The sequence below is a fragment of the Lolium perenne genome, chromosome 7 (genome assembly GCF_019359855.2).
Source record: "Lolium perenne isolate Kyuss_39 chromosome 7, Kyuss_2.0, whole genome shotgun sequence".
In the NCBI taxonomy this organism is placed as follows: Eukaryota; Viridiplantae; Streptophyta; class Magnoliopsida; order Poales; family Poaceae; genus Lolium; species Lolium perenne.
The window spans coordinates 200,632,978-200,658,427 of NC_067250.2; the positions used below are offsets into that span (position 1 = coordinate 200,632,978).

At 43.3% G+C, this 25,450-nt stretch overlaps 1 protein-coding gene across 2 annotated transcripts; it reads left to right on the plus strand.

Moving 5' to 3' along the window:
* The first annotated feature begins 8,147 nt into the window (after positions 1-8,147).
* On the plus strand, positions 8,148-14,204 carry LOC127314494 (glycosyltransferase BC10). Of its 2 annotated transcripts, none has more exons than XM_051344958.2 (11): positions 8,148-8,300; positions 9,423-9,890; positions 10,385-10,483; positions 11,034-11,134; positions 11,224-11,295; positions 11,452-11,542; positions 11,798-11,878; positions 12,225-12,287; positions 12,382-12,504; positions 12,595-12,633; positions 13,762-14,204. In XM_051344958.2, exons 2-11 carry the CDS (start codon positions 9,537-9,539, stop codon positions 13,888-13,890), a joined length of 1,152 nt encoding a protein of 383 aa, XP_051200918.1. In that variant the 5' UTR covers positions 8,148-8,300; positions 9,423-9,536; the 3' UTR covers positions 13,891-14,204. The 2 variants fall into 2 exon arrangements, with proteins under 2 accessions (XP_051200918.1, XP_051200919.1); XM_051344959.2 differs by having other exon boundaries at positions 9,426-9,890.
* The last annotated feature ends 11,246 nt before the right edge of the window (positions 14,205-25,450 follow it).

Consider the following 25,450-nt stretch of genomic DNA (forward strand, 5'->3'; position numbering starts at 1 on the left):
CCTTGCCAACTCCGCTCCTCGAAATAGGTTTTCGCCCCGCTATATTAATAAGCAACTAACCGATACAATATGGACGCTGAAGCCCAGCACAACCAAGCCCAAAAGAAACAAAAAGAAAAAGAGAAAATAATGCCGATACTGGAAGCTCGACAAGAACGAAGGCGACTCGCAACCGCTGCGCCCTCCAAATAGTTCCATCATACACCTAGCATACCGAAGCACCGCATATCAAGCAACACCTTCAACAAGCAAAGCGACGACGACACCGCCGCTGCCCGGACTAGTCTTAGGGCTCCCCCCCCCCCCCCCCCCCCCCGATACGTGGAAGGGATTGGGGAGGAGATACAACCGACGCGGTGACGCCTGCGAGTGTCGCCATGCCTTCTTGAACTGGAAAGTAATGAAGGGTGCCAAGATCCTTGACAGCAAAAGCATCACGCATAGCAACAATCAACCTGTCTGTGGCAGAAGTGGAGGAACCGAGCACAATAATATCATCAACATAGACTAGAAGGGACATGGTAAGATCAGCCCTCGAGAGTATAAACAGAGACGTATCCGCAGCAGATGCTCGAAAACCAAGAGAGCCAAGTACGGAGCTGAGACGAGTATGCCATGCACGAGGAACCTGTTTGAGACCATAAATGACCTTCTGAAGATGACACAAATGAGACGGGCGAGAAGGATCCTCAAAACCAGGAGGCTGACACATAAAGACTTCCTCCTCAAGAACACCATTCAGAAACGCATTCTGAATATCAAGCTGGCGTAGTTGCCAGCCTCGAGATACTGCAATAGACAACAGAAGTCGAATAGTAGTCGGCTTCACAACTGGACTAAAAGTATCTTCGTAGTCTTGTCCATATCGTTGACGAAAACCCTTTGCCACCATCCGAGCTTTATAGCGCTCAACAGAACCATCAGATTTTTTCTTCACTTTGAATACCCACTTAGAATCGATCACATTAATGCCAGCGCGGGAAGGAACAAGCTGCCATGTTTTATTCTTCAACATGGCAGAGTATTCAGTATCCATGGCCTCCTTCCAGTGAGCAGTTTGCAGGGCATCGGGCATCACGTAAATCTCGCGGTTCAGCGAGAGAGCGCTCAGTTGCATGAGCCATGCAGACTACCGTCCAGGCTACAGTACCATCTGTCCTCTGCTTTGGCTGCTGAATGCCACATTGAAGTCGCGTGACGGGCCGACTCGGAGCAGGGGGAGCAGGCGGCCCAGGTGCGAGCGGAGCAGATGGCCTAGATGCGGGAGTGGGCGACGCCGAGAGGTCGAGGGAGATGGGCCGCTGATGCCGGGCCGATGCAGGCGCGGGTGAGGGAGTATGTGGGCAGGCCAGATCGACCGGACCCAACCCAGCATGGAGCGGCACGCCAGACGAGGCATGCACGCGATCAACGTCGCTATGATTGACGTCCTCAGCGACCGGGAGAAGCTCCAGACGCGCGCCACGCCCATTCCCTGCACCATGGTTAGGCAATAGCAAAGAGGTATGTGCAATATCATCAAATTGGCCATGATTAGTTATAGAATGATTTGTAGGCTCAGTGTTTGGTGTAAGAAGTTGGGAAAAAGGAAAAACACCCTCATCAAAAACAACATCTCTTGAAATATACACTCTATTGGTAGGAACATGTAGACATTTGTAGTCCTTGTGAAGGGAACTATAACCAAGGAAGGACACAATTTTTAGAGCGGAAATCAAGCTTTCTATCATTGTATGGACGCAAATGAGGCCAACATGCACAACCAAACACACGGAAAAAGGTATAATCTGGTTTTTCATCAAGAAGTCGTTCCAAAGGATATTGCATATCAATGACACGGCTAGGAAGTCTATTTATGAGGAAGCATGCCGTAGAGAAAGCATCACTCGAATAAGGAAACGGAACAGAAGCATGAGCCAAGAGGGTTAAACCAGTTTCGACGATGTGTTTATGCTTTCTTTCAGCGGTGCCATTTTATTGTTGTGTATGAGGACATGAGACACGATGGGTGACACCAAGATCGCCAAAGAATTTATTTAGTTTAATATACTCGTCTCCCCAATCAGTTTGGACATGGATGATTTTGCGACCAAGAAGGCGCTCAACATGACAGTTGAAATTGGATGAATACATTAAACACATCACTTTTGCGCTTAAGAAGGTATAACCAAGTAAAGTGACTAAAACCATCAATAAAGCTCACATAATAAGTGTGTACACTAACAGAATCTTGAGCAGGACCCCATGCATCGGAGTAAATGATTTCAAGAGGTGCTGAAATTACACGACTAGAGAGAAAACGACAACTGGTGGCTCTTGCCTTGTTGACAAGCGTCGCAAATTACATTATTAGACACATTTGATGAAGGAAGCTGACGATGATGTAAAACATGTTGAACTATTTGTGTAGAAGGATGCCCTAAACGATAGTGCTACTTGTCCCGCGACACTTTTATTCCACTGAAGATGTATTTGGAAGGAGATTCTCATCAAGCCGATAGAGACCGCCATGACACCTCCCACTAAGAAGAATGAACCTCGTGTACCGGTCCTTAACAAGATTTTTTTTTGGATGAAACTCAATAAAGACCTTGTTATCAATAGTGAACCTACGAACTGAAAGTAGACTATGAGTAACAGATGGAACATGTAGAACACCTCTAAGATGCAAAGATTTAGATGAAGGAGTAGGGAGACTAGAATGGCCAATATGATGAATATGCATACCAGTACCGTTTGCCGCATGAACTTGATTGCTGCCATTGTAGTCCTCCTTCATGGTGAGCTTGTCAAGACGGTTGGTGAGGTGATCGGTCGCGCCCGTGTCCATGTACCACCCGGCATCTACGTTGTAGGCGGTAGTCTGGCCATGTGAGGTAGTGGCGTTGGCGACTTGGCGATCCATGTAACGACCGTCGTTGTCGACACCAAGGTAGTCGGTCTTGAACCTCTTGAAGCATCGAGACGCAATGTGACCAACCTTGTCACAGATTTGACAGATTGGCCGGTTTGCATCTTCAGTGCGGCCACCTCAATCACCACGCTCATCGCCATGGCGTGATCGGCCGCCGATGTTGTAGCCGCCTCCGCCTCTACCGCCACGATTGGGGAAGCCACCGCCGGTGTGAAACACAGGTCCGGCCGGTGGTTTGTTGGTGAAGACCGGCCGGGGTTGATGACGAGGATCCGAGCGAACATCACCGCTCGGGGGTAGGGAACCTTGCCGCCCTTGGAGTATCCAGTGGCGTTGGCGGAGTGGAAGTCACGACCACCACGGAGCTCAGACTTGTGCGCCTCAAGCCGCTGCTCCGTTGCCAGGAGTTGCGCGTACAACTCGCGAATGGTGATCGGAGTAGTCCGATTGGAGATGGCGGCGTGGATAGAGTCGTAATCTTTGTCCAAGCCCGCGAGGACGTAGCCGATGAATTCCTGCGGACGAAGTGGCTCGCCGATCGACGTGAGCGTGTCGGCGAGACCCTGCGCCTTGTTGAAGTAGGTGGTGATGGTGCTGTCGAGCTTCTTCAGATCCCGAAGTTGGCCACGTATAGCCATGAACCTCGGAGTCGATTGCGAGGAGAAGCTAGCGGCGAGTGCCGCCCATGCATCCTGGGCAGTGGTGGTAAAGAGGATCAAGCCCTGCACAGGTTCTGTCGATGTAGACATGATGGTGGAGATGATCGCGGCGTCCTGCTGATGCCACGTAGTGTACTCTGGGTTGTAGATGAGGGCAGGGGCCTTGGAATCCTCCACAACCTTCGGGTTGTCGATCTCCGGCGGTGGACAGGGGAAGCTGCCATCCACAAAGCCAAGAAGAAGATGACTCCGAAGAACTTGAGTTACCTGAGCGCGCTAGTATAGGTAGTTGTCGTTGCTGAGCCTGACGGTGATCAGCGGGGCGAAGTTGAACGGCCCGGCGGAGGACGATGATGATGACGATGAACTCGGCCCAAAGACGAGCCTTGGGTTGGACAGCTTTGAGGAGTTGCCGCCGCTGCTCTTGGATGCGGATGTCGCATCGCTGAAGGCCGACGTGGTCACCATCGGAGAAGATGCAGCGGGTACGTAGATGGGATCTGGGATTTTTTTTGTTTAGGCCGATTGTGGCTATGATACCATAACAAGAAACGAGTATTGGTAGGGTAAGGATCGTGCCAACAAGGATCACGTCCGTGATGTATTTATATTACTGATCAACTTACAGCTCAAGTCTTTACAACCGACATACAACATATCTCAATCAGATCCTAACCTTCCTAGTTAGTTAGCTACCATATACAACACGGTATATCTGTAGTTTATCAATCCATTCGGTCAATACATAGACTGCATATATATTTCTTGACAAAAGTTTTCGCAAAAAAAATATTTGGAGACAATTTGCTTCAAATTGATATAATAAACTAGAGATTTATAAACATAGTAGAGGACTCTAGCATCTTCATCTTCCCCTCGCCTAGCCATCCTCGTTTGAGTTGTAGTGGCGGTGATACATGGTCTCGTCGAAGATCTTGATGGTGAGTATGTCGTGGCAATCGTATTTGAAGACGACGAAGATGCGGCTGCGGAAGAAAATGGCCGCCAATGGTCTGCTAAAAATGCCAAGGCACTGAATGCCAGCGCGGAGGCCAAAACGCCAACATTGATGAAGGCAGACGATACAGGTAGCTTTGGAGTCAGCATACCCCATTGATGGCTAGAGGAACGAGACCTTCCCTTAGCAACATAATTTATACTAAAATTTAGTTAATTCTCATTAATTACAAATGATGATAACAAATTTCTATAGGTTGCTTTCCTATACAATAACTAGATGATTCCCCGCGCGTTGCTGCGGAACATGAGAATACAAAAAAATTACAATGTATTAGAATAAACATAAGGCGTACACTACTCATATTTCTTTGTATGATGCTTAGCCATATTTTTGAGGCAGATTTTTTAACACTTTATAATTATATAAATTGTACACTCAGATCAAGATTAACATCTAATCACCACACATGGCACGTGTGTGTTATACGTTCTTTATTTATAATTTAATAATTTCATGGGAAGCAAACTTGTATTTCCTTAAATATGAGTTCTTGGTTGATATCAGACTTCATGTTAATACCATTTGGCTGCAGATTGTGTAATAATCAACAAAATAGTGATGTTTGAATGCTTCTAAAAAATAGGAGTAGTGTAGACAATGAAGATAATCATTGTGTGAAAGTGCTGCACTTCAAGAAAATAAAGAAATTGCATCTGAAATTGAATAAGCTGGGTGAAATGATTCACACATGTGGCTATGAAATGCCAACGGACATGTGTTATTTCGCCTATCTGAATCGGTAATACATCTTTTTTGGGGGCAGACAAATGATATGGGATGCACACCAAAATCAGGGATAAATAAAAGATTGGAAGAGTAAAGGATGAATGAAATTAGTAAGAAGCTTCATAACCGTAGGCCGCAGAACTCAAATCTCCTTCTGCATCAAAGAAGATGGAGCAAAATAGTTTAGTGGACAAAATAATAAAGATAGCTTGCAAAAATGATTGAATAGATCAGTAGTGGGAGCAAAAAGGACGAGGCGTTTCTGATCCCGAGCTCAGATGAGCTCTTTTTATGGACCGCACATTTGTCCTTGGGGTGTGAGCAGGCTTGGCAGAAGCGGTTAGTTACAGTGCAAGGACCAGTTGTCTACGCGTATAGTGCCGAGCGATACGGCGTGACGGAGGTACAGGAGTTTAACGGGCGCACGACCCCTCCGACGCCCTCCCAGATCCCACCAACCATGGTCGCCCGCCCGCCTCCAACTCCGCCGCGGGATCGGACGTCGCGCCCACGCCGGAGGACTCCCCGCCGCGCCGCGCGGCCAGGCACCGCCGCGCGCAGTCCGAGATCCTCCTCGGGGCCACCGCCCTGCCCGACGACCTCGCCTTCGACGCCACCGATCTCGGCGTCGTCGGGGAGTCCGGCGCCAGCGCCGACGACGAGGACGAGTACGAGGAGAGGGGGGAGGGGGGGGGGGGGCGGCAGCGGGGGCAGCCGCATGTTCCAGATGTTCCTCGAGGCCGGCGGCAGGCTCGCCGAGCCCAATCCCCTGGACCCCGCCGCGCCCTACCACCATTCCAGAGCAGGGCAACACTCGTGTAGAAGCTCCATGACTTGGAGATGCTCGCGTGAGAGCTTAGGAACCTGGACGCCGAACCGCAGCAGCTGCACACTCGTACACCTAGCTGGAGTGGGGCATGGAACCCAGCAGCCGTGAGCAGTGCGACGGCGAGCAGCGCGTTCGCCGCGTGTCGCGCGCGCCCGTCGAGTGCCGGCTCGAGGAGGTCGATGAGGCCCAGCTGAGGGTCGAACCGGACGAGAACCACGCGCCAGACCACGCCGGCGAGGTGGGCTGCGAGCTCGCGCGCGTTCACGGCCGGGCCTCGGCGAAGGCTCCTACGCGGACATGTCACCCACGGCGGGAGCGCGAGGCCGGCGGGGGAGGGCGGGCCGCCGCCGACACCAAGAAGGCCATCTCCGACGCCAAGCTCGCGCTCGTTGACCGTCTTTGCACACACGGTACACACCGTCAACTGATATCCGTGTACGGCGCAGGTGTGGGGCCGGCGGAAGCAGACTGCACAGACATACGTATGAAGGAACAGTTGCAGACCACCTCTCCCCGCGCGAACGAGTGGTCCAGAAAAAGAGCTCATCTGTGCCCGCGATCAGATGCGGTTTTCCGGAGCAAAAACCATAACAAAAGGCATTACAGAAATCTCTAAGCCACGAGAATATACACAACTGCAGGAAATAATTATCACTCCACTTTGGTTGGAGTAATGAATTTATCAACTCACATCAAGAGAGGAAAACGGAAGATGGATTGCCTTCCGCTGCGGGGTAAGAATTTCCTTGTACTTTATTCTTACAGTCTATATATACAATTTGAAGTTACAAAGTTGCCATGACAACATAATATAGGTATGCTTCAATCCTTACAGGCACAAAATAAAAATATGGGCATGAAAGAATTGAGAGCCTCCCTAATAAAACGGATAATGCGTAGAAATGGTAAGCACCTATACTTCCACTGGTCGTAGTGGCATCTGAGATCGCCATTGGCGCCGCTGTCCCTGTCTTCCGTTACTGTAGTTTTCATGCATCTTTGATCCTCTAAACTCGTCTCCTTTGCTTCCAACTAAATGATGAACATTAATCAGAGGTGGCAGATCATCCAAAACCAAACATAAAAGGGACGGAAAAAAGCAAAGAATGTGCTGGTTCTTGGGGAAAGCTTGAACATGAAAAGCAACTACGAAGGAGAAAAATGATGCGCTGAGTGGATGGCGCACCTTGAGGTTTTGAAATCAACAGCAAAAATTAGACGGAATCACCAATACTGCAGCCGAGATTGACACAGCAGCCAGAGACGGCCTTCGGACACCTTGCTCTGGTTGGTGGAAATGGGAATTGTAATCGCACGAGGGTTGGGAGGAGTAATAAAAGGAAGTACGGGAGGTATGTTTATTGGAGCGGATTAATTGGAGCTGGGAAACCGAAGAGGAATGGGCAGGTATATATATAGTCATATATACATTAATTGGAGCTGGGAAGCGGAAGAGGAATGTGCAGGGTATACAGTCTGCTATTAAATCGTTCGGATGATACAAAGCAATAAAAACTGATAATTTATTTCATGACGTGGCATGCTTGCATGAGTAGTTTTTGTGAGGTGGCAGGCTGGTGATGTGGACAGCTTGCATGTTAAGAGAAATCACTTAGTGGGTTGCTCCAATTTAGTTATTATAGATTCTATAAGATTTCCAGAACAAGGTTAAATCTGTTGAAAAATTTCCTATGTATCTATGATAAATATGGTATTTCCTCAATCTCTATGGAAATTCCCTGCAATTTTTCTGCGGTGCCACCAAAAGGTTTCTGCAACTAATTCATGCGTGTTTGATTTCTAGGATTTCACATGTCATTGATATACTCCATATACTATTTTAAGTTTCTCCTCTTCGTGTGCTTTTAAATTCCTTGGAATCAAACATCAAACAGGACCTCGGTACCAACTGCATATGTCCCCTCGAGCTGAGCACTCGACGGATTCTGTTCCTGTCCGCGTTCTCCGCCAACTATAAATGCCACGCGGAAAAAAAAAGAGAGAATGAAAACAATTTTCTTGGTCCTTCTCCAACCGAGCGCCCTACGCTCGCTCCACATTCCGCGAAAAAATCCCACGTACCTCCTGCATGCGTTTCTGCCCGGCGGTTTCTCGGATCGATCGGCCTCGCCGGCGAACCCATCCATCCAGGTACGCCGACGTCTCGAGTCTCTCCTGGGAAACATTTCATTCCTCCGCATTGTGATCATGGATCATGGCTTCTGGTTGGGGAATTAATCGTTGGGATCACGAATTCAGGAGCTAGGAACAGCGCGCCTGATGATGCCTTCCCGTGTTGTTGCTACACTAGTTCCAGTTCCTAGAGAAGAATTTTGATGACATTTTGTGTTTCGGGGGCCATAAAGTTGAGGCGAATTTTGATGGTATTTATGCGTCTAATTTATAGTTCGAGTAAATTATTCTGTGGGCCTCCAAACTCGTTCAACTGCAAAATCAAACGTACGGTCACCTATCTGACGCACCAGAACGACATATTGGACCTCCGAGTGTAATCAAGATTTTCCTTATCCCTTTTGATCCTCAACAATCATGTTAGATCGAACCATTTGATGCACGATCAAATTCCATCATTTATTTGAGTGGCAAACACATTGATAGTTTCCATAAGAGAAGTGTTATGACTTATGACCCAATATGTTATCTGTGACAATTTCCGTCCCAACGAAATATGAAATGGCGGCTGATGAGCACATGCTGGTCATGACTCATGGATCAAGATTATCAAGGCTAAATCCAGTGGAGTATTCTGTGAACAGCCTTCGAGGACAAACATGGCAGAAAGAGTGATGTGATACTCTACAATTCTCACTTCCATAATTCTTTGGGCCTCCTATTATAGGCTCTGAATAATATAAATTAATAGAAATAATTCTCATGAAGTACAAAATGCATTTGTGTAATTGTGATCTTAATTTGCCATTGATGACCGAAATGTGGGGGTGTGATCTAGTGGATATGTGATTTCTGGGCCTTCCAACATTTGGTTGTTTGCGCCTCTTCTAATACAAATAAAGCGCACTTATATGTGTGTTTGAGATTATTTTTGGTTATTGGTATGTAATAATATATTTATTTAGTGAGAGAAAGTGCAAATAAAATCAAACATGACTTTTACTTCCGAGTAAATCGTAACCTGACAAAACCAGTTGGGTTTGGAGTAGCCTTGTAATCGCAGTATCATTTTGATTTGCATTGTTACACATCTGACAAACAAGTTTAATAAAAAAATCATTTTCTCTTTCCATTTTGCAGCAGGCAGCTTGTTTCATATTTTACAGTGGGAGTTGTCCTACTAGATGGTCTCTAGGTCAGGTAAACTCTGAGAACAATGAAGGTGGGACATTTTACTGCTAGAGGTAAAAAAGTATGAAGTGGCAGCAGCTGTGGCCATCGGACGGCGGCGATATGAAGGGTGTTCCATTGCCTCGCGCAAGGGCGGCTCCACGAAGACGCTTATGGATATCAGTGGCTGTGGCTTTCATTGTGATCACCGTACTCTGGGCTTATCTCTACCCACCCCAGGATTATACTTACCCCGTCAGGGACTGGTTTCCTTCAGAACCTGCCCGGGAACTGACTGACGAAGAGACTGCTGCGCGTGTTGTCTTCAGGCAGATCCTGTCGACACCACCTTTTCCATCCAGGAATCCCAAAATTGCTTTCATGTTCTTGACTCCGGGCAAATTGCCATTTGAGAAATTATGGGAGTTGTTCTTTAAGGTACCTGGTGATGTTCTTTTCTCTATATATGCATTATATGATTAGTTTTCTTATACTGTATTTGTGATTTCCAGTTTACTACCTAAGGATTAGAGAATGGACTAATTACCATCAGTCACCACCAGTCATAAAAAAGATAGAGAAGTGTCATAGTTTGGTATTTAAGGCACGTGTTTCGTTTTATTTGTTCTCTATTCTCTCTACTAGCTAGTATAATCTTGTTTCCTGCAAGATAAACAAAAATTAATTGACGCAGCTTCGGAGCACACTTGTACTAGACATAGTACATGGCTGCGCCAACTAATTTGGGCCGGATGGAGTATGATAATATCTTACCATAAGCATACCTTGTTACTGGATCCATCTTTTCTAAAGTCAAATGAGTATTCTCCATTTTACTTGCGTTTTTCTGTGGGTAGCATTTTAGTTCAAGGACCATGCCGAACACTTGTGTTGAAATTTTCTTCCCATGTCATTTCCCTTCATCTCTGCAGGGCCATGAGGGAAGATATACAATATATGTCCATGCTTCACGTGAGAAGCCTGAACATGTCAGTCCTGTATTTATTGACCGAGAAATACACAGTGATAAGGTAATTCTTCTCCAAGAATGAAAGCCTTGGTGAACACCTAATACATTTTCATTCATGAATAATACTGAGGTGGACAGAGCAGTGATTAAATAATTTTGGAGATAATGATACTATGTTATTTGGATATCTTTTAGTATTTGTCGTGAAGTTTTGTCCTCGACAACATTGCCTGTAAAACCGAAAGAACTAATAGCACTGGACATCTGATAATGGCCCACTGTATAAAGCAGAGAGGTAACTTTTAAGAGCGCGTAATATTTATCCTGGCGAAACCATGGTTTTCCTGAACTCAATAGTAGTATTCTTTGGTACCATAACTTTACTGAAGAAGTAACTTAAATTAACTAATAATGTTATTAGAGAGCAATTTTATTTTGACGAGCCACTCAATATTTCTTACGCCAGCATGAATGTTTTTGAAATTAATTCTTATAGCTGCAGGGGAATCGATTATATAGGTTTGGTCTGGTCTTAAAACTTAGAAAACAGGAAAATGTTATTTATGTATTTATTATGCTTTGAACGCACTGATATTGGCAATTTTTCTCAGGTAGGGTGGGGTATGATTTCTATGGTTGATGCAGAGAGGAGGTTGTTGGCAAAGGCCCTAGAAGACATCGACAACCAACAATTCGTATTACTTTCTGACAGGTGACCCACGACGCAAATTTTGTCCAATCCCACTTTCTTGCGTGAAAAGGTCTCCCGGCTCTGAACTATTTCTTGCACAATGATGGCAGCTGTGTTCCTCTACACAACTTTGACTATGTTTATGATTTTCTGATGGGATCGAAACATAGTTTTCTTGACTGGTGAGTCCTTGTTTTGTTCCTAAGATTTTTTACATTCTTATCAGTTACATCATTATCCAGGTTATTGCAAAGCACTTCCTTGCATCAGAAACTATTTGTTTTTTTTCTTAACTGATGTGCAACTAACTTAAATTTCACGGCTCTCAATTTTCCCAGCTTTGACGATCCTGGGCCACATGGAGTATTTAGATACTCAAAGAATATGTTACCTGAGGTTCGAGAGACTGAATTTCGTAAGGGCTCGCAGGTAAGTTTATCATTTCTCATGCAAGTTCACATACTTTGGTTTGTGATGGCGCCAAGAAAAATGATGTTACGAATCAAATAATGGGATATGAAGCATAGGTCATCATTGACAAGCATAGTTCCTGTTTTAAATAAATTCCCAGCTTTAGTTTCGGTTTTATATTTGCTTGTATTTCTTATGGTGTGTCCTAGTTTTTTATATACAACGATGTTTCTTACTTGAACTGATATCAACAATATTTATGAACTATTTCAGTGGTTTTCAATCAAGAGGCAGCATGCAATGGTTGTGATCGCGGATAGCCTTTATTATTCTAAATTCAGGCGTTTCTGCAAGGTAATCAGATCCATCTTATGGTAGTCTGGCCTGCACATTGTGTAGACTTTACATCATAGTACCTTTGGAGTTAATTTACCAAGTTCTTTTTATAAAGCTGGTCTCACATAATGAGAGCAAGGAGAATGCCCCACTTCTAGCTTCCAGATCACTTTTAGGTCGGCTAAGTTGTCCGTCTACATTCTGTACGGGTTATATCATCAGTGCAAAATGCACAATCTCTACTGTTATTTATTATCACTTGTCTCATTCTGTTCTGTTTGTTGCAAAGCATTATCTCTTCTTAGTGAATTTTAGTTGTATATAGTACTAAAATCTCTAATCGTGCTTTATAATCTCTTTGCAGCCGGGGATGGAAGAGGGTCGCAACTGCTATGCGGATGAGCATTACTTGCCAACACTGTTCCATGTCAGTAGTTCTGCGCATAATGACCTGTTTTATCTGAACTTATCATTGTCGCTACTTTCTTCTGAAATTGAGAGCTCACATTTGTATCAACCAGATGATGGATCCTGCTGGGATTGCTAACTGGTCTGTGACTTATGTTGATTGGTCTGAAGGAAAGTGGCACCCCAGATCTTTTCGAGCTAAGGATGTCACTTATGAACTCCTGAAGAATATGACAGTATGTGTACCCTTTTTTGGTATCTTCTCACTTTAGATGACCATCTATTTAGTTTTTATGCGGATGATTCTAACTTTTGTGTCTCTGCAGTCCATAGATGTGAGCTCCCATATCACCAGTGATGAAAAGGTGCCTTCCTCTCTCTGTATTAGTTTGCACCTATGGTCTAACTAATTTACCAAAGCCTGAAATTTTGACTTTGGGCTCTCAGCATATTATCATGCAAAATTACACATACAAATATGCTCACCAATGTATCAATTAACAAACATAGCGCCAGGTTCTATGGATTACTGATGCATGTTAATTGTACTACCTCAGTGCAAAAGTACAAGACTTCTTGAAACAACATGCAGTCATAGTGTTGTTACTTTGACTACTAAGAATAAAAATATCCCAGTTAATAAAAAGTACAAAGATACCCTGAATGATAATGTAAATATGGTAACACCAGATTTGTCATGAAATTATTTTCACCGTGTACTTTTACTAGCATATACGCACAAAAGGTAACATTCAAATACATGTTGGAGATGGTTTCAACATCTAAAACATAATCTATTTGGGAGCCAACTTGCATTCAAAAAAGCGATGCTTAATTGTTTCATCATGATGGCAAATACACCACTTCTTATTCCCATGCCATTCACGAGATTGTCTTTTGTTAAAATGACCACCTGCCTTACATGATTGACATCGTAAACTATCCTGCAATTGGGGCCCACAATCCATGAAGTTACCATGGCGCCAAGGGAAATCCAAAAGTTACCACAACATACAGTGTAAAAAGATCAGGGGAGGGTCTTCTTGCTGACTGTTTGCGTAAGCCATCTCAGTTGCTGATAAGTGACGCGTGAAATTAATTAGAGTGGATCCCATTTGATTATGATTATTTCGATTTACGAATATGACCTAATGGGCTCTTGCATATTTTGCACAGCTTCTAGTGATTATCAAATACAACGACACATGATAGCAAAAATGTTACCATAATCTTCTCCGTGTTTTTAGTTTTCAACTACACGGGGCAATACTTACATGTGATTTTGCATTAAGTTGTAAATGATATTAAGGAGCACATTCTACAAATTGTTTTTACCATATTGCATGGCTAGTCAGTTTTCAAATGTATTGACACAATTCTGTGTGTAATTTGGCTTCTTAGTTCTAAATAACATCAACCTATGTCTTCTTGGAGAAACATCAGATTATCCCTTCTTAAGTATGGTGCACTTTTCTTATTGTCATTGAATGCAGAGAGAGCTTTTGCAGAGGCCTTGCTTATGGAATGGACTGAAGAGACCTTGCTATTTATTCGCAAGGAAGTTCTATCCTGAAGCCTTAAACAACCTCATGAACTTATTCTCCAACTACACGATTTTCTAAAGCTTATGCACTATTGGAAGAATAGGACGTTCCAGAATTCTTTTGTATACTGCATTACTGCTGGAGGAGCAGACCTATGCACTAACTGTGTACAGAAATAGGGGAGATATTACTTTCTGCTGCCACAAAATTAGACTATTAATTGTTTCCCCATGGGCGTAATTCTCCTAGGACTCTAGTTTTTAAGGGTATTTTTTCCTTCAAATTTTGGCACTCATGCCAGATTTTGTCGCTTGTATTTGCACGAAAGATGTGCAAAAGGGATTCAGACTGTGCATCGCATAATAACGGTAACAAATGTTCTGCTAGGCAAAGTTTGTGTCCTCCAGTCGATCGTATGTGGATGTCGTCCTTCACTTTCTTTTTAAGGACTTCACAATTTTCTGTTCGTAAGTTATATAGAGACAGAGCTATACCAAGTCTGGTGGAAGTAAGGGTTTGAGCAGCTCCACGCTAAAATCCGGTTGGAAGCCCGAATAGGATCCAAATTCGTTCGCCATAGAGACAGCTGAACTAGTCCTTAGAAAGAAAAAAAAAGATCTGTTCACGGCTCTGCAACCACGCCAAATCCGGGCAGCAGGCAGCGTGCGAGGAAGCGATAAAAGTCCCCGTCACTACTAGAAAATCTCTGATTCTTGGGATTGAATTTCCTCAAGAGGCCCGCACCGGTCCATCAAGAAAATGAATTTTATTGACTGTAAACTTATGCCGCTCAAGATATATCACATTAACTTGACGGTTCTAATATACCTCTCAAGTCGATCGCAAAATTATGCCGTTCAGAATAAATTGTACTCCCTCCTTGCCAGAATAAATTGTGGGCGCGTATACAAATTTTAAAAATCAAACGATGTAAACTTTGATCATGTATGTAGGAGAAAATATCAACATCTTTAGTATCGAATCAATATCATTAGATTCCTCATAATGTATATTTTTAGTATGATAGATGTAGATATTTTCATCAAAAAACTTGGTCAAAGTTAACATTGTTTGACTTTTTAAAAATCTTATATGCACTACATTATGGCAAGGAGGGAGTATTAACTTGACAGACTCAATATACCCCCCAAATTAATATATTTGGCTTGGCCGTTTAGAAACTCCCGTTGGTCTGAGCACATTAAATTGACGGATCTGATTTACCCCTCAAGTTAAATGACATTAACTTGACGGTTTTAGTATACCTTCCAAGTTAATACATTTGGCTTGGTGTTTAGAAACACCCCTCAGGTTTGAGCACATTATCTTGATGGTTGCTAATTTACCCCTCAAGTTAAAATGATTTTTGGCACATGGATGCATCATGGCATGGCAAATAAGCCTATATTTAACACATGGGTGCATCATAGCATGGCAGCTTTTCATTGCAATTAGAAGATGGTACAATATGTACGAAGGTTAACTGAAAAGAAATAGAAAAACCTCAGAAACGAGGAAAAGAGAAAAAGGAGGCAGGATCTAATCCGGTTCTGAGAAAAAGGAGGCAGGATCTAATCCGGTTCTCTTGTCTGCTCAACAGATCATCGGCTGCAGATATCCTGGCTTCCCTCCATGCTTTTGCTTCCTGGACTATGCACTCGTGTATCCTGGTCAGCGAAGCTGCCGTGTTTTGGAATATACGAGCGTTAGGGCATCTCCAACGGGGCGACCCATCCCGCGCCCGCGCGTCCGGATGGGTCGAGCCGGACAAAATCCCGGCCCAACGCGGGGACGCACCGCAAAAGCGGACGGCCGCGGAGTCCGGAACGACGCAAACCCGGCCCAAATCTGGGCCTGGTCCGCGTGGCTGGCCCACCTGTCGGTGCCCCAGTCCTATTAAATATGGGCTGGGGAAGGGGACTGTCCCTATCTAGTCCCCACTCTCCACTCCGGCCGCACGCGCGAGCTCGAAGCTTCCGCGCCGCCATGGCCCCGAAGCGCGAGTTCGAGCCGTCCGCCAACGACCACGAGGCCGGCAGCAGCCGGCAAGTCGCGTTCGCCATGGGCCCGCCGGCGACGTCCAGACGCGACTGGATCTACGTCACCAAGTTGGAGATGCCCTTACACTCTTTCAGACTGGCCACCAAGTCAGTTGAACCAAAGTTGTCCAGAAATCCAGCCCTGAAGGTGTACAGTGTTGGCGTTGGGTGCAGGGTGAGCAGGCCAGTGGTTGGGCACCCTTTCCTAAAGCCTGACGGTCACCGTGCACGTCGCAAGTAGGTGTAGTGTAGTCTCCGGTTCGCTTAAGCATACTCTCTTCGTCCTTAAATAAGTGGACATCTAGCTCTAAACTTTATCTACAAAAAAAATTCCTATCTTCCTAATACATTTTAATTGATTCTTTCTCATCACACGGAAATCAAACCTAATAATATTGACTATATGTTCTCCTTGTTTTCTATATGCACTTAGCTCATTAGGAGTGGAATAATTAAAGATGAAAGATGCATCTTTCCAATACATTTTTTACTCCACTTCATAATTTATCTTGGAAAATCCACATGTATACTTATTTGTGGACGGAGAGAGTAGCATACAAGCAGCGTTATGAGACCATCCTTTCTTCTCTAAGCAGTCTGCCGTGTAGCATTTTCCTAGCACAGCTAGCCACGCGAATAACCGGCATTTGAGAGGTGCCTCGCTGCTCTAGATGGTGTCATTAAAGTTGGTCCTCATCGAGCCTTCATATTGCATCACATATGCTGTGATGTGGCTAAGTATTTATCGTCCGTACTCCAACGCTAGACTACCGTGTCGGGCAAATAATGTTTGCAATGGGACTTCTAGAAATGTTGGGGAAAATGATTGAAAAATAGGTTTTTTTGTGTGAAGCATGTACCAAAAAGCCATTTCAAAAAATGACCAACACATGGTGCTAAGATACTACATCACATTTTAAGAACAAATCACCAATTGGTTACATCTTCTTGGCCTCTTCCCATCCTTTGGTCAACTCTAATTTGACCACAACTTGGTAAAACCATCACTAATTCAAAATAAATAAATAAACTGAAAACCTTCACACATTGTATGTGACCTAGTTGCATTGGAAAATAACAATCTTGTAATATGCCAACTTCTCTACGACTCTCTCACAAGTGCGCTAACATATATATGGTTTATGCCTTTCAACATAAATAAGCTAGATTTTGATCATTAAGACTAGTCACAATAGGAAGTATCATACACTAGTATCATGCACATGATACTAGTTTATGATACCAACCCCACAATGCATAGTATCATAAGATAGTATCATACTATCATCATATTTAATATTTTGTAGAATCTCAATGCAAATGTGTGTACATGATGTGTTTGCCATTAAGTTTTCTAGTTTTACGTGCTATGATACGGTATCATATTATGATACCACTCTCATCTCTCACCTTATTAATTGGTGTGCCACATCAGATTTTTGCCAACATGGCATGCATGATACTACTTATGATACTCCCATTGTGGCTAGTCTAAGTGGCCGTACTATGTTTAAATGAGCCCATATTTGAAACATGGGCGCATCATGGCATAGAAAATGATGTTTGCATTGGTATTTGTAGAATTTTTTTGGGGAGGGGAGGGGATGCTTTTTTAACCTTTCCAGTGAAAATAGTGTTTTAAAGCATATACCGAAAACACTTTTTCCAGCACATGATGCTATGATACTACATCATATTGCAACCACAAATCACCAATTGGTCGCATCTCAAAACTTCATGGCCTCTTCCCATTCTTTGGTCAACTCTACTTTAACCACATCTTGGTAAAACCATAACTAATTCAATAAATTGAAAACAAATAAAAACCTTCACATGTTTCAATTATATGTGACCTAGTTGCCATGGAAAATAAAAATATTGTAATATGCCAACTTCTCTATGAAACCCCTCTCACAAATGAGCTACCACGTAAGGTATATGGATTTCAACCCAAATGAGCTAGGTCATGATAATTAGGTGTCCATGAAATCTTCAAATGAGCTCATATTTAGCACATGAGTGTATCATGGCATGAAAAATGATGTTTGCATTGTAATCTCTAATTTTTTTTGGGTAAACTCAACTTTTAAATCTTTCTAATGAGAAATGTAGTTTATATCTGTCAATTTAATGATATTTCTTTATGGTTTATAACTTGCAAGTTAATGAAAAGTCTTATCGACGGCTGATTGTAGCTACACCCAGTTTGTCCACCGCTCTCGTCCCCAACCTTGTATTCTTTCCCCCATGCGAAAACCAAATGTTGGCCATCGCACGCTCCCCCGCTCGCTAGATGGCACCGCGCGCTCCCGCCGCTGGTCGCCCTCCGTGTTCTCCCACCGCTGTCCACCCGCTGCCGCAACTCCTCAATCCATGTTTTCATAAGCAGAAGGTAACAAAAAAATACGGTCCAAAAAAGGAACTGGCGTTCGCATTGATATTTTTGAGAGCCATGTTGTCGTTGGGGAAGTAGTCGTCAGCCTCCGTGTCGACGTCTGTGTTGGAGAAGAAAACAACAGTCGCTCTAGAGAGCTCCCTGATACGTCGCAAACGTATCTATAATTTTTGATGCTCCATGCTTGTTTTACACCAATTTATATATGTTTTTCTCACACTTCGTTGCGCTTTTATACATTTTTCGGCACTAACCTATTAACAAGATGCCATAGTGCCAGTTTCCTGTTTTCTGCTGTTTTGTATTTCAGAAAAGTTATACAGGAAATATTCTCGAAATTGGACGAAACAAAAGCCGAAGTCAATATTTTTCCGTAACGAAGATAGAGTCCAGAGGGGGGCGAAGAAGAGGCACAGGGCGGCCACGCCATGCCTTGGCGCGGCCAAGCCTGGGCCCACGCCAAGGGGTGGTGTGGCCTCCACCGACCTCGCCCTTCCGCCTATGTATTCACGCTATCGTGAAAAACCTAAACACCCGAGCCTCCATCCACGAAAAGTTCTATCGCGACCGTCATCGCAGACCCTAGCTCGGGAGGGTTCTGAAGCTCTTCCCGGCATCCTGCCGCAGGGAGAGATCATCACCGGAGGCATCTACATCGCCATGTCCGCCTCCGAAGTGATGCATGAGTAGTTCATCCCTGGACTATGGGTCCATAGCAGTAGCTAGATGGTTATCTTCTCCAATTTGTGCCTCATGTTTAGATCTTGTGAGCTGCCCTACATGATCAAGATCATCCTTATGTAATGCTACATCTTGTGTTTGCTGGGATCCGATGAATATTGAATACTATGTTGATATCGTTTATGTATTCTTGGCATATGTTATTTGTGATCTTGCATGCTCTGTATTGCTAGTAGTTGCTCTGGCCAAGTAAATGCTTGTGACTCCAGGAGGGAGTATTTATGCTCGATAGTAGGTTCATGCCTCTAGTTTTTTGGAAGAGTGATAGTAACTTCTAAGATTGTAGATGTGTTGTTGCTACTAGGGAGAAAACAACAATGTTTTATCCAAGATTATTCTATTGTTTACTTTACACACATTGCTTAATGCGATAATCTGTTGCTTGAAACTTAATACTGGAAGGGGTTGGGACGATAACCGGATGGTGGATTATTAGTTATAGACCCAGTTGGATTACGGTCTATGTATTATATTGTAATGCCCAAACGAATCTCATAGTAATCATCTTGTCATGTATGGTCTTTATTCTATCAATTGCCCAAGTGTAATTTGTTCACCCAGCATGTTATTTATCTTTATGGAGAGACACCTCTAGTGAACCGTGGACCTCGGTCCTTTCTTTTACACGGATACAATCATCTTATTCTGTTTACTTACTGCAAGCACTGTTCTCTTTAATTCCACTGCAAACATCTCTTTCCATACTAAACATTTAATCCTTTGTGTTCAGAAAAATCGGTGAGATTGACAACCTCACTATAAGTTGGGGCAAAGTATTTTGGTTGCGTTATGTGCAGGTTCCACGTTGTTGCTGACACCGGTAGTGCGTCCTGCCACAAGTCAGGTAGCAACACATTCATAAGTCACGCCTTTCTCCTACTGGTCGATTAAACCTTGGTTTCTTACTGAGGGAAAACTTGCTGTTGTGTTCATCATACCTTCCACTTGGGGTTCCCCCAACGGTGTGTAATCTGCGCTCATCACTCCCCAAAAACCTCATCGCCTCTCTCTTACATAATCACAAGAGACGGGGTTTGGAGGCCGGTTGTCACGCCCATGTGTACACGTTGGCATACTGGGTGGAGAAGCCTTGAGCGGTTGCCTAATGCTCTGGAACCGAGTGGTAGGCGCATAGGATGTGTGGTATTGTGTAATCTCTTGGAGAGGGGTGGCCTCGCTTTTATAGACACAAGAGGAGGAGGCATCAGTATTCGTTGTTCACTAAGCAAAAGATGTTTTAGGTTTATGCGCAACCGATCAAATTTCATTCATGCGCGACAAAAGGAAGAAGATGTGTCGGCTCAAGGCATTCCACAAACCGCGGCGAGGCGGGTGGAGGAGGAGGAGCGCACGTGTATAAATCATCTTCTCATGCTTGTACAACAAGTGGAGTAGCCCTTTTATAAGAAGGTTTAACTTTCTCTAAACTAACAATCTGAACTAAACTTTTATCCCACCTCTTGCCTTGCATGAATAGGTTATTGGGTTTCTGGGATTTCAAAAATTATGAAATAGAATAGATAGGTGGGCCAAATTTTGAACAGAACTCATCCTAATTTTACTGGGAGTGATGTTTTGGAACATGGAAGCATATGCTCCTTTTATTTTGAAATGCATCTTAGACATATTTTCAAATGTTAAAAAATTTAAAATAAGAAATTCGCATGTATATCTTCACGTGCTACATGCTCACAAAGTCGTTTCATGAAAAATCTACTTGTCGTGTGGCGCGTGTAAAAATGACAAAATCCGGTGCTTAAAAAAGGCTTTTCACACATAAATCTCCTCTTTTTTATATAGACCAAAAAAATGATTTTTCGCGAAACTTGACAAACTTACATATATTGTGGGCATGTACATGTAGAATTTTTTGTAAAAAAATTTCGACACTTCACAATACTTTTTTATTATTAGAGGGAACGTATGCACCCAGGAGTCGAATTGAGTTTTTCAAGATGTAAGACTAACTTTAGTTATATATACGAGGATGTGGAGGTCCATAGGACCAACCCATCTAGACAATTTCCCCCAAAGCCTACAAGATCGATGTTGATACCCTTATTAGTTAATCCAACGACCTTGTACAATCTTTGGATTAGACCATGTTCTGTCCTATTTCACTTTGGATGCATCGGCATCGACTTAGGAGCAGTGAGATGTAGAAGGGGCATAAAATTGTAAGCCAGTGTATTAAGGCCAAACCTCGCATGCTAATTCCTCATACTAAATTAGTTCCTTCTTCTACCACCGAGGCTCACCAGCTAGTTGCTGCTCGTAAGTTCTTCAACTGCAGTTCAACTCCATGCGTCCATTATTTCATCCTAGAGGATATACTATTTTCGCTAAACCAAATCTTAATTTGGCTTCTATCTCCCCCTGAGCACCACATTTACTCTGAATGCAAGAAGAAATGCAACAGTTGGAGGCAGTAAACATATTACTACTTCCTCATACTCCTTCCGTTCTTATCCATGTACGTTCATTGTCTCACATGGTCATTCTTTGTGAACTCCATCTAGAATTCACGATACCTCCCATTCATAGCTGATTTATTTTACCAGCTCAAGACTAATGCATTCTAGCATATACCCTAGCAGAGATTCTTCCTGGTCTTAATACTACGCATCCTAGAGAAGAAAACATGGATCTATACTTATGGTCATAGGTCTTGGAAAGCAGACATGTGGTCTAGGACAATAGTGATAATTGATTTACCTACCATGTGCAAACTTTGGGTGCATTCTGAGTATTCCAGAATACGGAAAAACGAAAAAAATATTTAGAGGTGTCAAAAATTCTGGAATTCTTTATGTGGATACATACTGATGTGATGGACATATCTGCAAAGTTTCGCTAGAAAATACATTGTATTTTGTGTTACACAAAAATCATAAATTTTTTGATCTAAAAAGAGGGGGAAAAACTCAATTTTGATCCACACTTATCTTTTTGTGTAGATTTCAGATGATACAATATTCTGATGAAACTTTGTTGTTGGGCCTCCAATAGCACTTTCCGATGGTAGCTAGCTTCTAATGAATGCAGTATGGAAATTTTATGAGACCAGGCCTTTTTCTAATTCACAAGAAAGAGTGCCCCTGTAGAGGTGAAATCTGAGATCTATACTCAGAAGGCACTTTTTTTTTTGAAATCCAAGGCAAAAGCTTTGCCTGTTCATTGATTAAGAAGTTGCCTGGTTAATTAGAAGGCACAAAAATTATGTGCAGAAATGTGACTGCAACAATAGAAAGGCCCACTTTGGTGCCGCTGTTCTATCCCTTCTGAAGGGTTCTAAAAAGCATGATGATTTTAAATAATACAATTCCTTGCGATGTATGAGGGTTGACATGAATTTGGGCGAATCGATGGAGAAAAATACGAACACAACATTTGTTACAAACTACGGTAAATTTACTCGGAGAACATGACCAAGAAGCTTGAAAGATATGAGCAGTCAAAACATTTCCCATGTACTGCAGTACACTATTAGGATTTTCTATCATATCTACTTGTTACATACACATCAAAGGTCTAGCAGCGGAATCACTTTGCCGGGATAAGTCCGTTTGATCAGCCGTTTGCAAGCCCTGTTACATGGAAAGCAGATTCGCCTTTCTGGCCCCCATTTGGTTTTGGAGGCAACGGCGACTTTGGCGCAACACCATTGGTACTTGAGTAACATTCAGGTTGAATTCTGACATGTTGTACAAGTCTTCTAATTTTACCGGAGGTCCTAAGTGGACGGCCACAGGCCTAACAGAGTAACAGACTCATATGATGCTTGTACTATACCTTGTGATGATGCTTGCACACTATACCTGGTGGCCCATAGAACATAGGAGCATAGCCATAGTTCAAAACTGGATAAAATGTTGTGGCATAATGAGGCGAAGGAAACATCATTGGGTAAGCAAAGTATAGCGTGATCACGATCCCTGCTTTCTCTAGTATACAAACTTGAACCAACCAACTGATTGCCCTCAGGTTGATGCGCCATTGCTCGAATTGGCGATGTAGCTGATGCATAGGGACCGAAGTAGGTGGTGCCTTTACTAGCATGGGAGGTGGAACTGAAACAGAGGTTAGCACAGGAACGGGAGTGGGCGGGATCACAAGAGGGCCGCACATCATCTGGGTACTCTTGTGCTTGTGACGATGATCATCTCCGGCGCTTCTGATAGCCCTCTTGCACGAGTCCAGACTCCAGAGAGTGGCCTCACCAACAATTGAACGGCAAAAATGTTGAAAATCACGCGTTCCGTTCCTTTCATAATTAACGACCACCAGATCAGGAGGACAAGCGTGTTCTAGTGCTTCTGAAGCTTGCCAGAAAATGGCTAAAGCTAGAGATGCACCAGTCGGAGAGAGAGGCAGCTGCGGCCGTCAGTGCCGTCTCTGTCGGAAGCTTCCCACTGTCAGCATTTGCTTCCAAACACCATGGTGAAGAGGCAAGAAGAAAGCAAGTTAGGCAGCCTAGTTCTGTATCTCCATATCTTGTTGGTACACCCTATCGTCTTCTGTGAACTACACACTAGAATTTTCTTTTCAGTCAGCACTCCATTCATTTATATAGATAGAAGAAGAGGAAACGAACCAAGTACAAATATTACAACCTTTAGCTTGGATAGGAAGATTGGATATGAAGAACCCAGATTACAAACAGCAGGCCATCTATTTTAGGCGGCCTAAAGAAACTAGCAGTGAAAGCTTTAGGGCATGTTTGTTTGGGTTGTAGCTAGCTCGCTGGCTATGAAGGAAAAGCTGCTAAGCTATTATGCAGGAGAAGCTGCTTTTTCGAGTTTCACTGTTTGGTAACTTCATCTGACGGATCTTGAGATCTCGTAGGCTCTTTTTGGAGGCCAGCCGTTCCATCCGACCACCATTGGAGTAGATCAGTAGCATCAGCAGGACATCAAGCGGTGCCGGAGGTTGATGTCCATCTTATGAAGAACCAGATCTCAAACTTGTATCGACAAGACACAAGTGGTGAACAAATACATGGCTGTTTTCAGCGGTGCATAGTAGGCAGACCGGATTGCACACTAGACTTCCTTATGCCTTCCATTCCTAACTTGCTCCCTTTACCGGCTCACATTGTTTACCATATGACCGGTGCATGTTTCCTACAGTACTTGTACACGATTAGGATATCTTCCCGGTCTTACCTCTATGTTTATCTCGAAGACAAAAGCACCGGGATGCTTCATATACTTATAAGGCTGCTTTATACATGAGGACTCCTGAAGATATGTTGATGTAGGACATACTCATCACTCATAAATGATTCACCTACCAAACGTATATGTAGTTTGTCAAAAAGAAAGCATGCATGGGGATGCTTCATACTTAGAAGAAATATGTGTATTTTTGTTTCTAAAGCATCCACAAGAGTTCCCAGAATAGATGTATACCTTCTGTCCTAAGTCATGGTTTCGTGAATTCAGCCGTGTTTATAGAAAACAAAAGTTTCTACATCCACACTATCAACTCAACATTAGTAGATCTGTCATCAAATATGTTTCCAACTGTATTTGTTTGCATTATAGAAGTTGATACGCTTCTTAACTAATCCACCAGCCATACACAATCTTTTGATGCATCTTCAATGCCAATGCTTCTATTACGAATAGAGAGATGCATAAGGGTCTAATTGTAATACTGCCGAGTGCCGACGGATAATTGTTGCTCCTCCTAAATTATTTCCTTCTACTATATGGAGCCTCACCTGCTAGTTATTGCTCTGAGTTATTCAACTGAAGTGCTTCATCTTGGCAAGTCTCCTTGAATTTTAGCTTAGCTGATCTTAACTATGCTTGAGCACCACATATTGTTTTCATGCGGGAAGAAACGAGACAGTTCGAGACAACATACAATGCTGATATTTCTTCATATTCACTTGTGCCTACCTGCATGTTCAATGCCTCAAGTGACCATCCTTTGTGAACTCCATCTAGAATTCACTATGCCTCCGGTTCCTAGCTGTGATTTATTTCATGGCTTGTCCATTCTGCATACCCTAGAAGAGGTTCTTCCTAGTCTTGCTACTATGTATTCCAAAAATAAGGAAGCATGGATTCATACTTATGAAAGCAAACACAAGCTGTAGGACAACACGTCAACACTCATGAATGATTCACCTACCATGTGCAAACTTTGGGTGCATTTTTAAAAGACAGTGTTTGCATGTGAGTACTCCAGAAGGAAAGAAAAAAGGTGTTTTAGTTTTGAAATCTCTGATACATGCATGTAGCTGGTATTGAATGCATGAAGGAGAACATGAAGGAAATCCTATACAAAGAAAGAGTGCCCTGGATAGGATGGTATAGAGGTAGACTGAGATTTATACTCAGAATGCAAAAATCTGTGCAGAAATGCTAGTGCAACGATACAGAATAATCCAATTCATTATCGTGAATGAGAATTGACATGAATTTAGGCAAATAAATGGAGAAAAACACGAACA

Coding starts and splice junctions, on each gene's coding strand:
- LOC127314494 (XM_051344958.2), top strand. CDS start 9,537: ATGAAGTGGCAGCAGCTGTGGCCATCGGACGGCGGCGATATGAAGGGT. Junction 11,135..11,223: donor TTCGTATTACTTTCTGACAG/GTGACCCACGAC, acceptor CAATGATGGCAG/CTGTGTTCCTCTACACAACT. Junction 12,634..13,761: donor ATATCACCAGTGATGAAAAG/GTGCCTTCCTCT, acceptor CATTGAATGCAG/AGAGAGCTTTTGCAGAGGCC.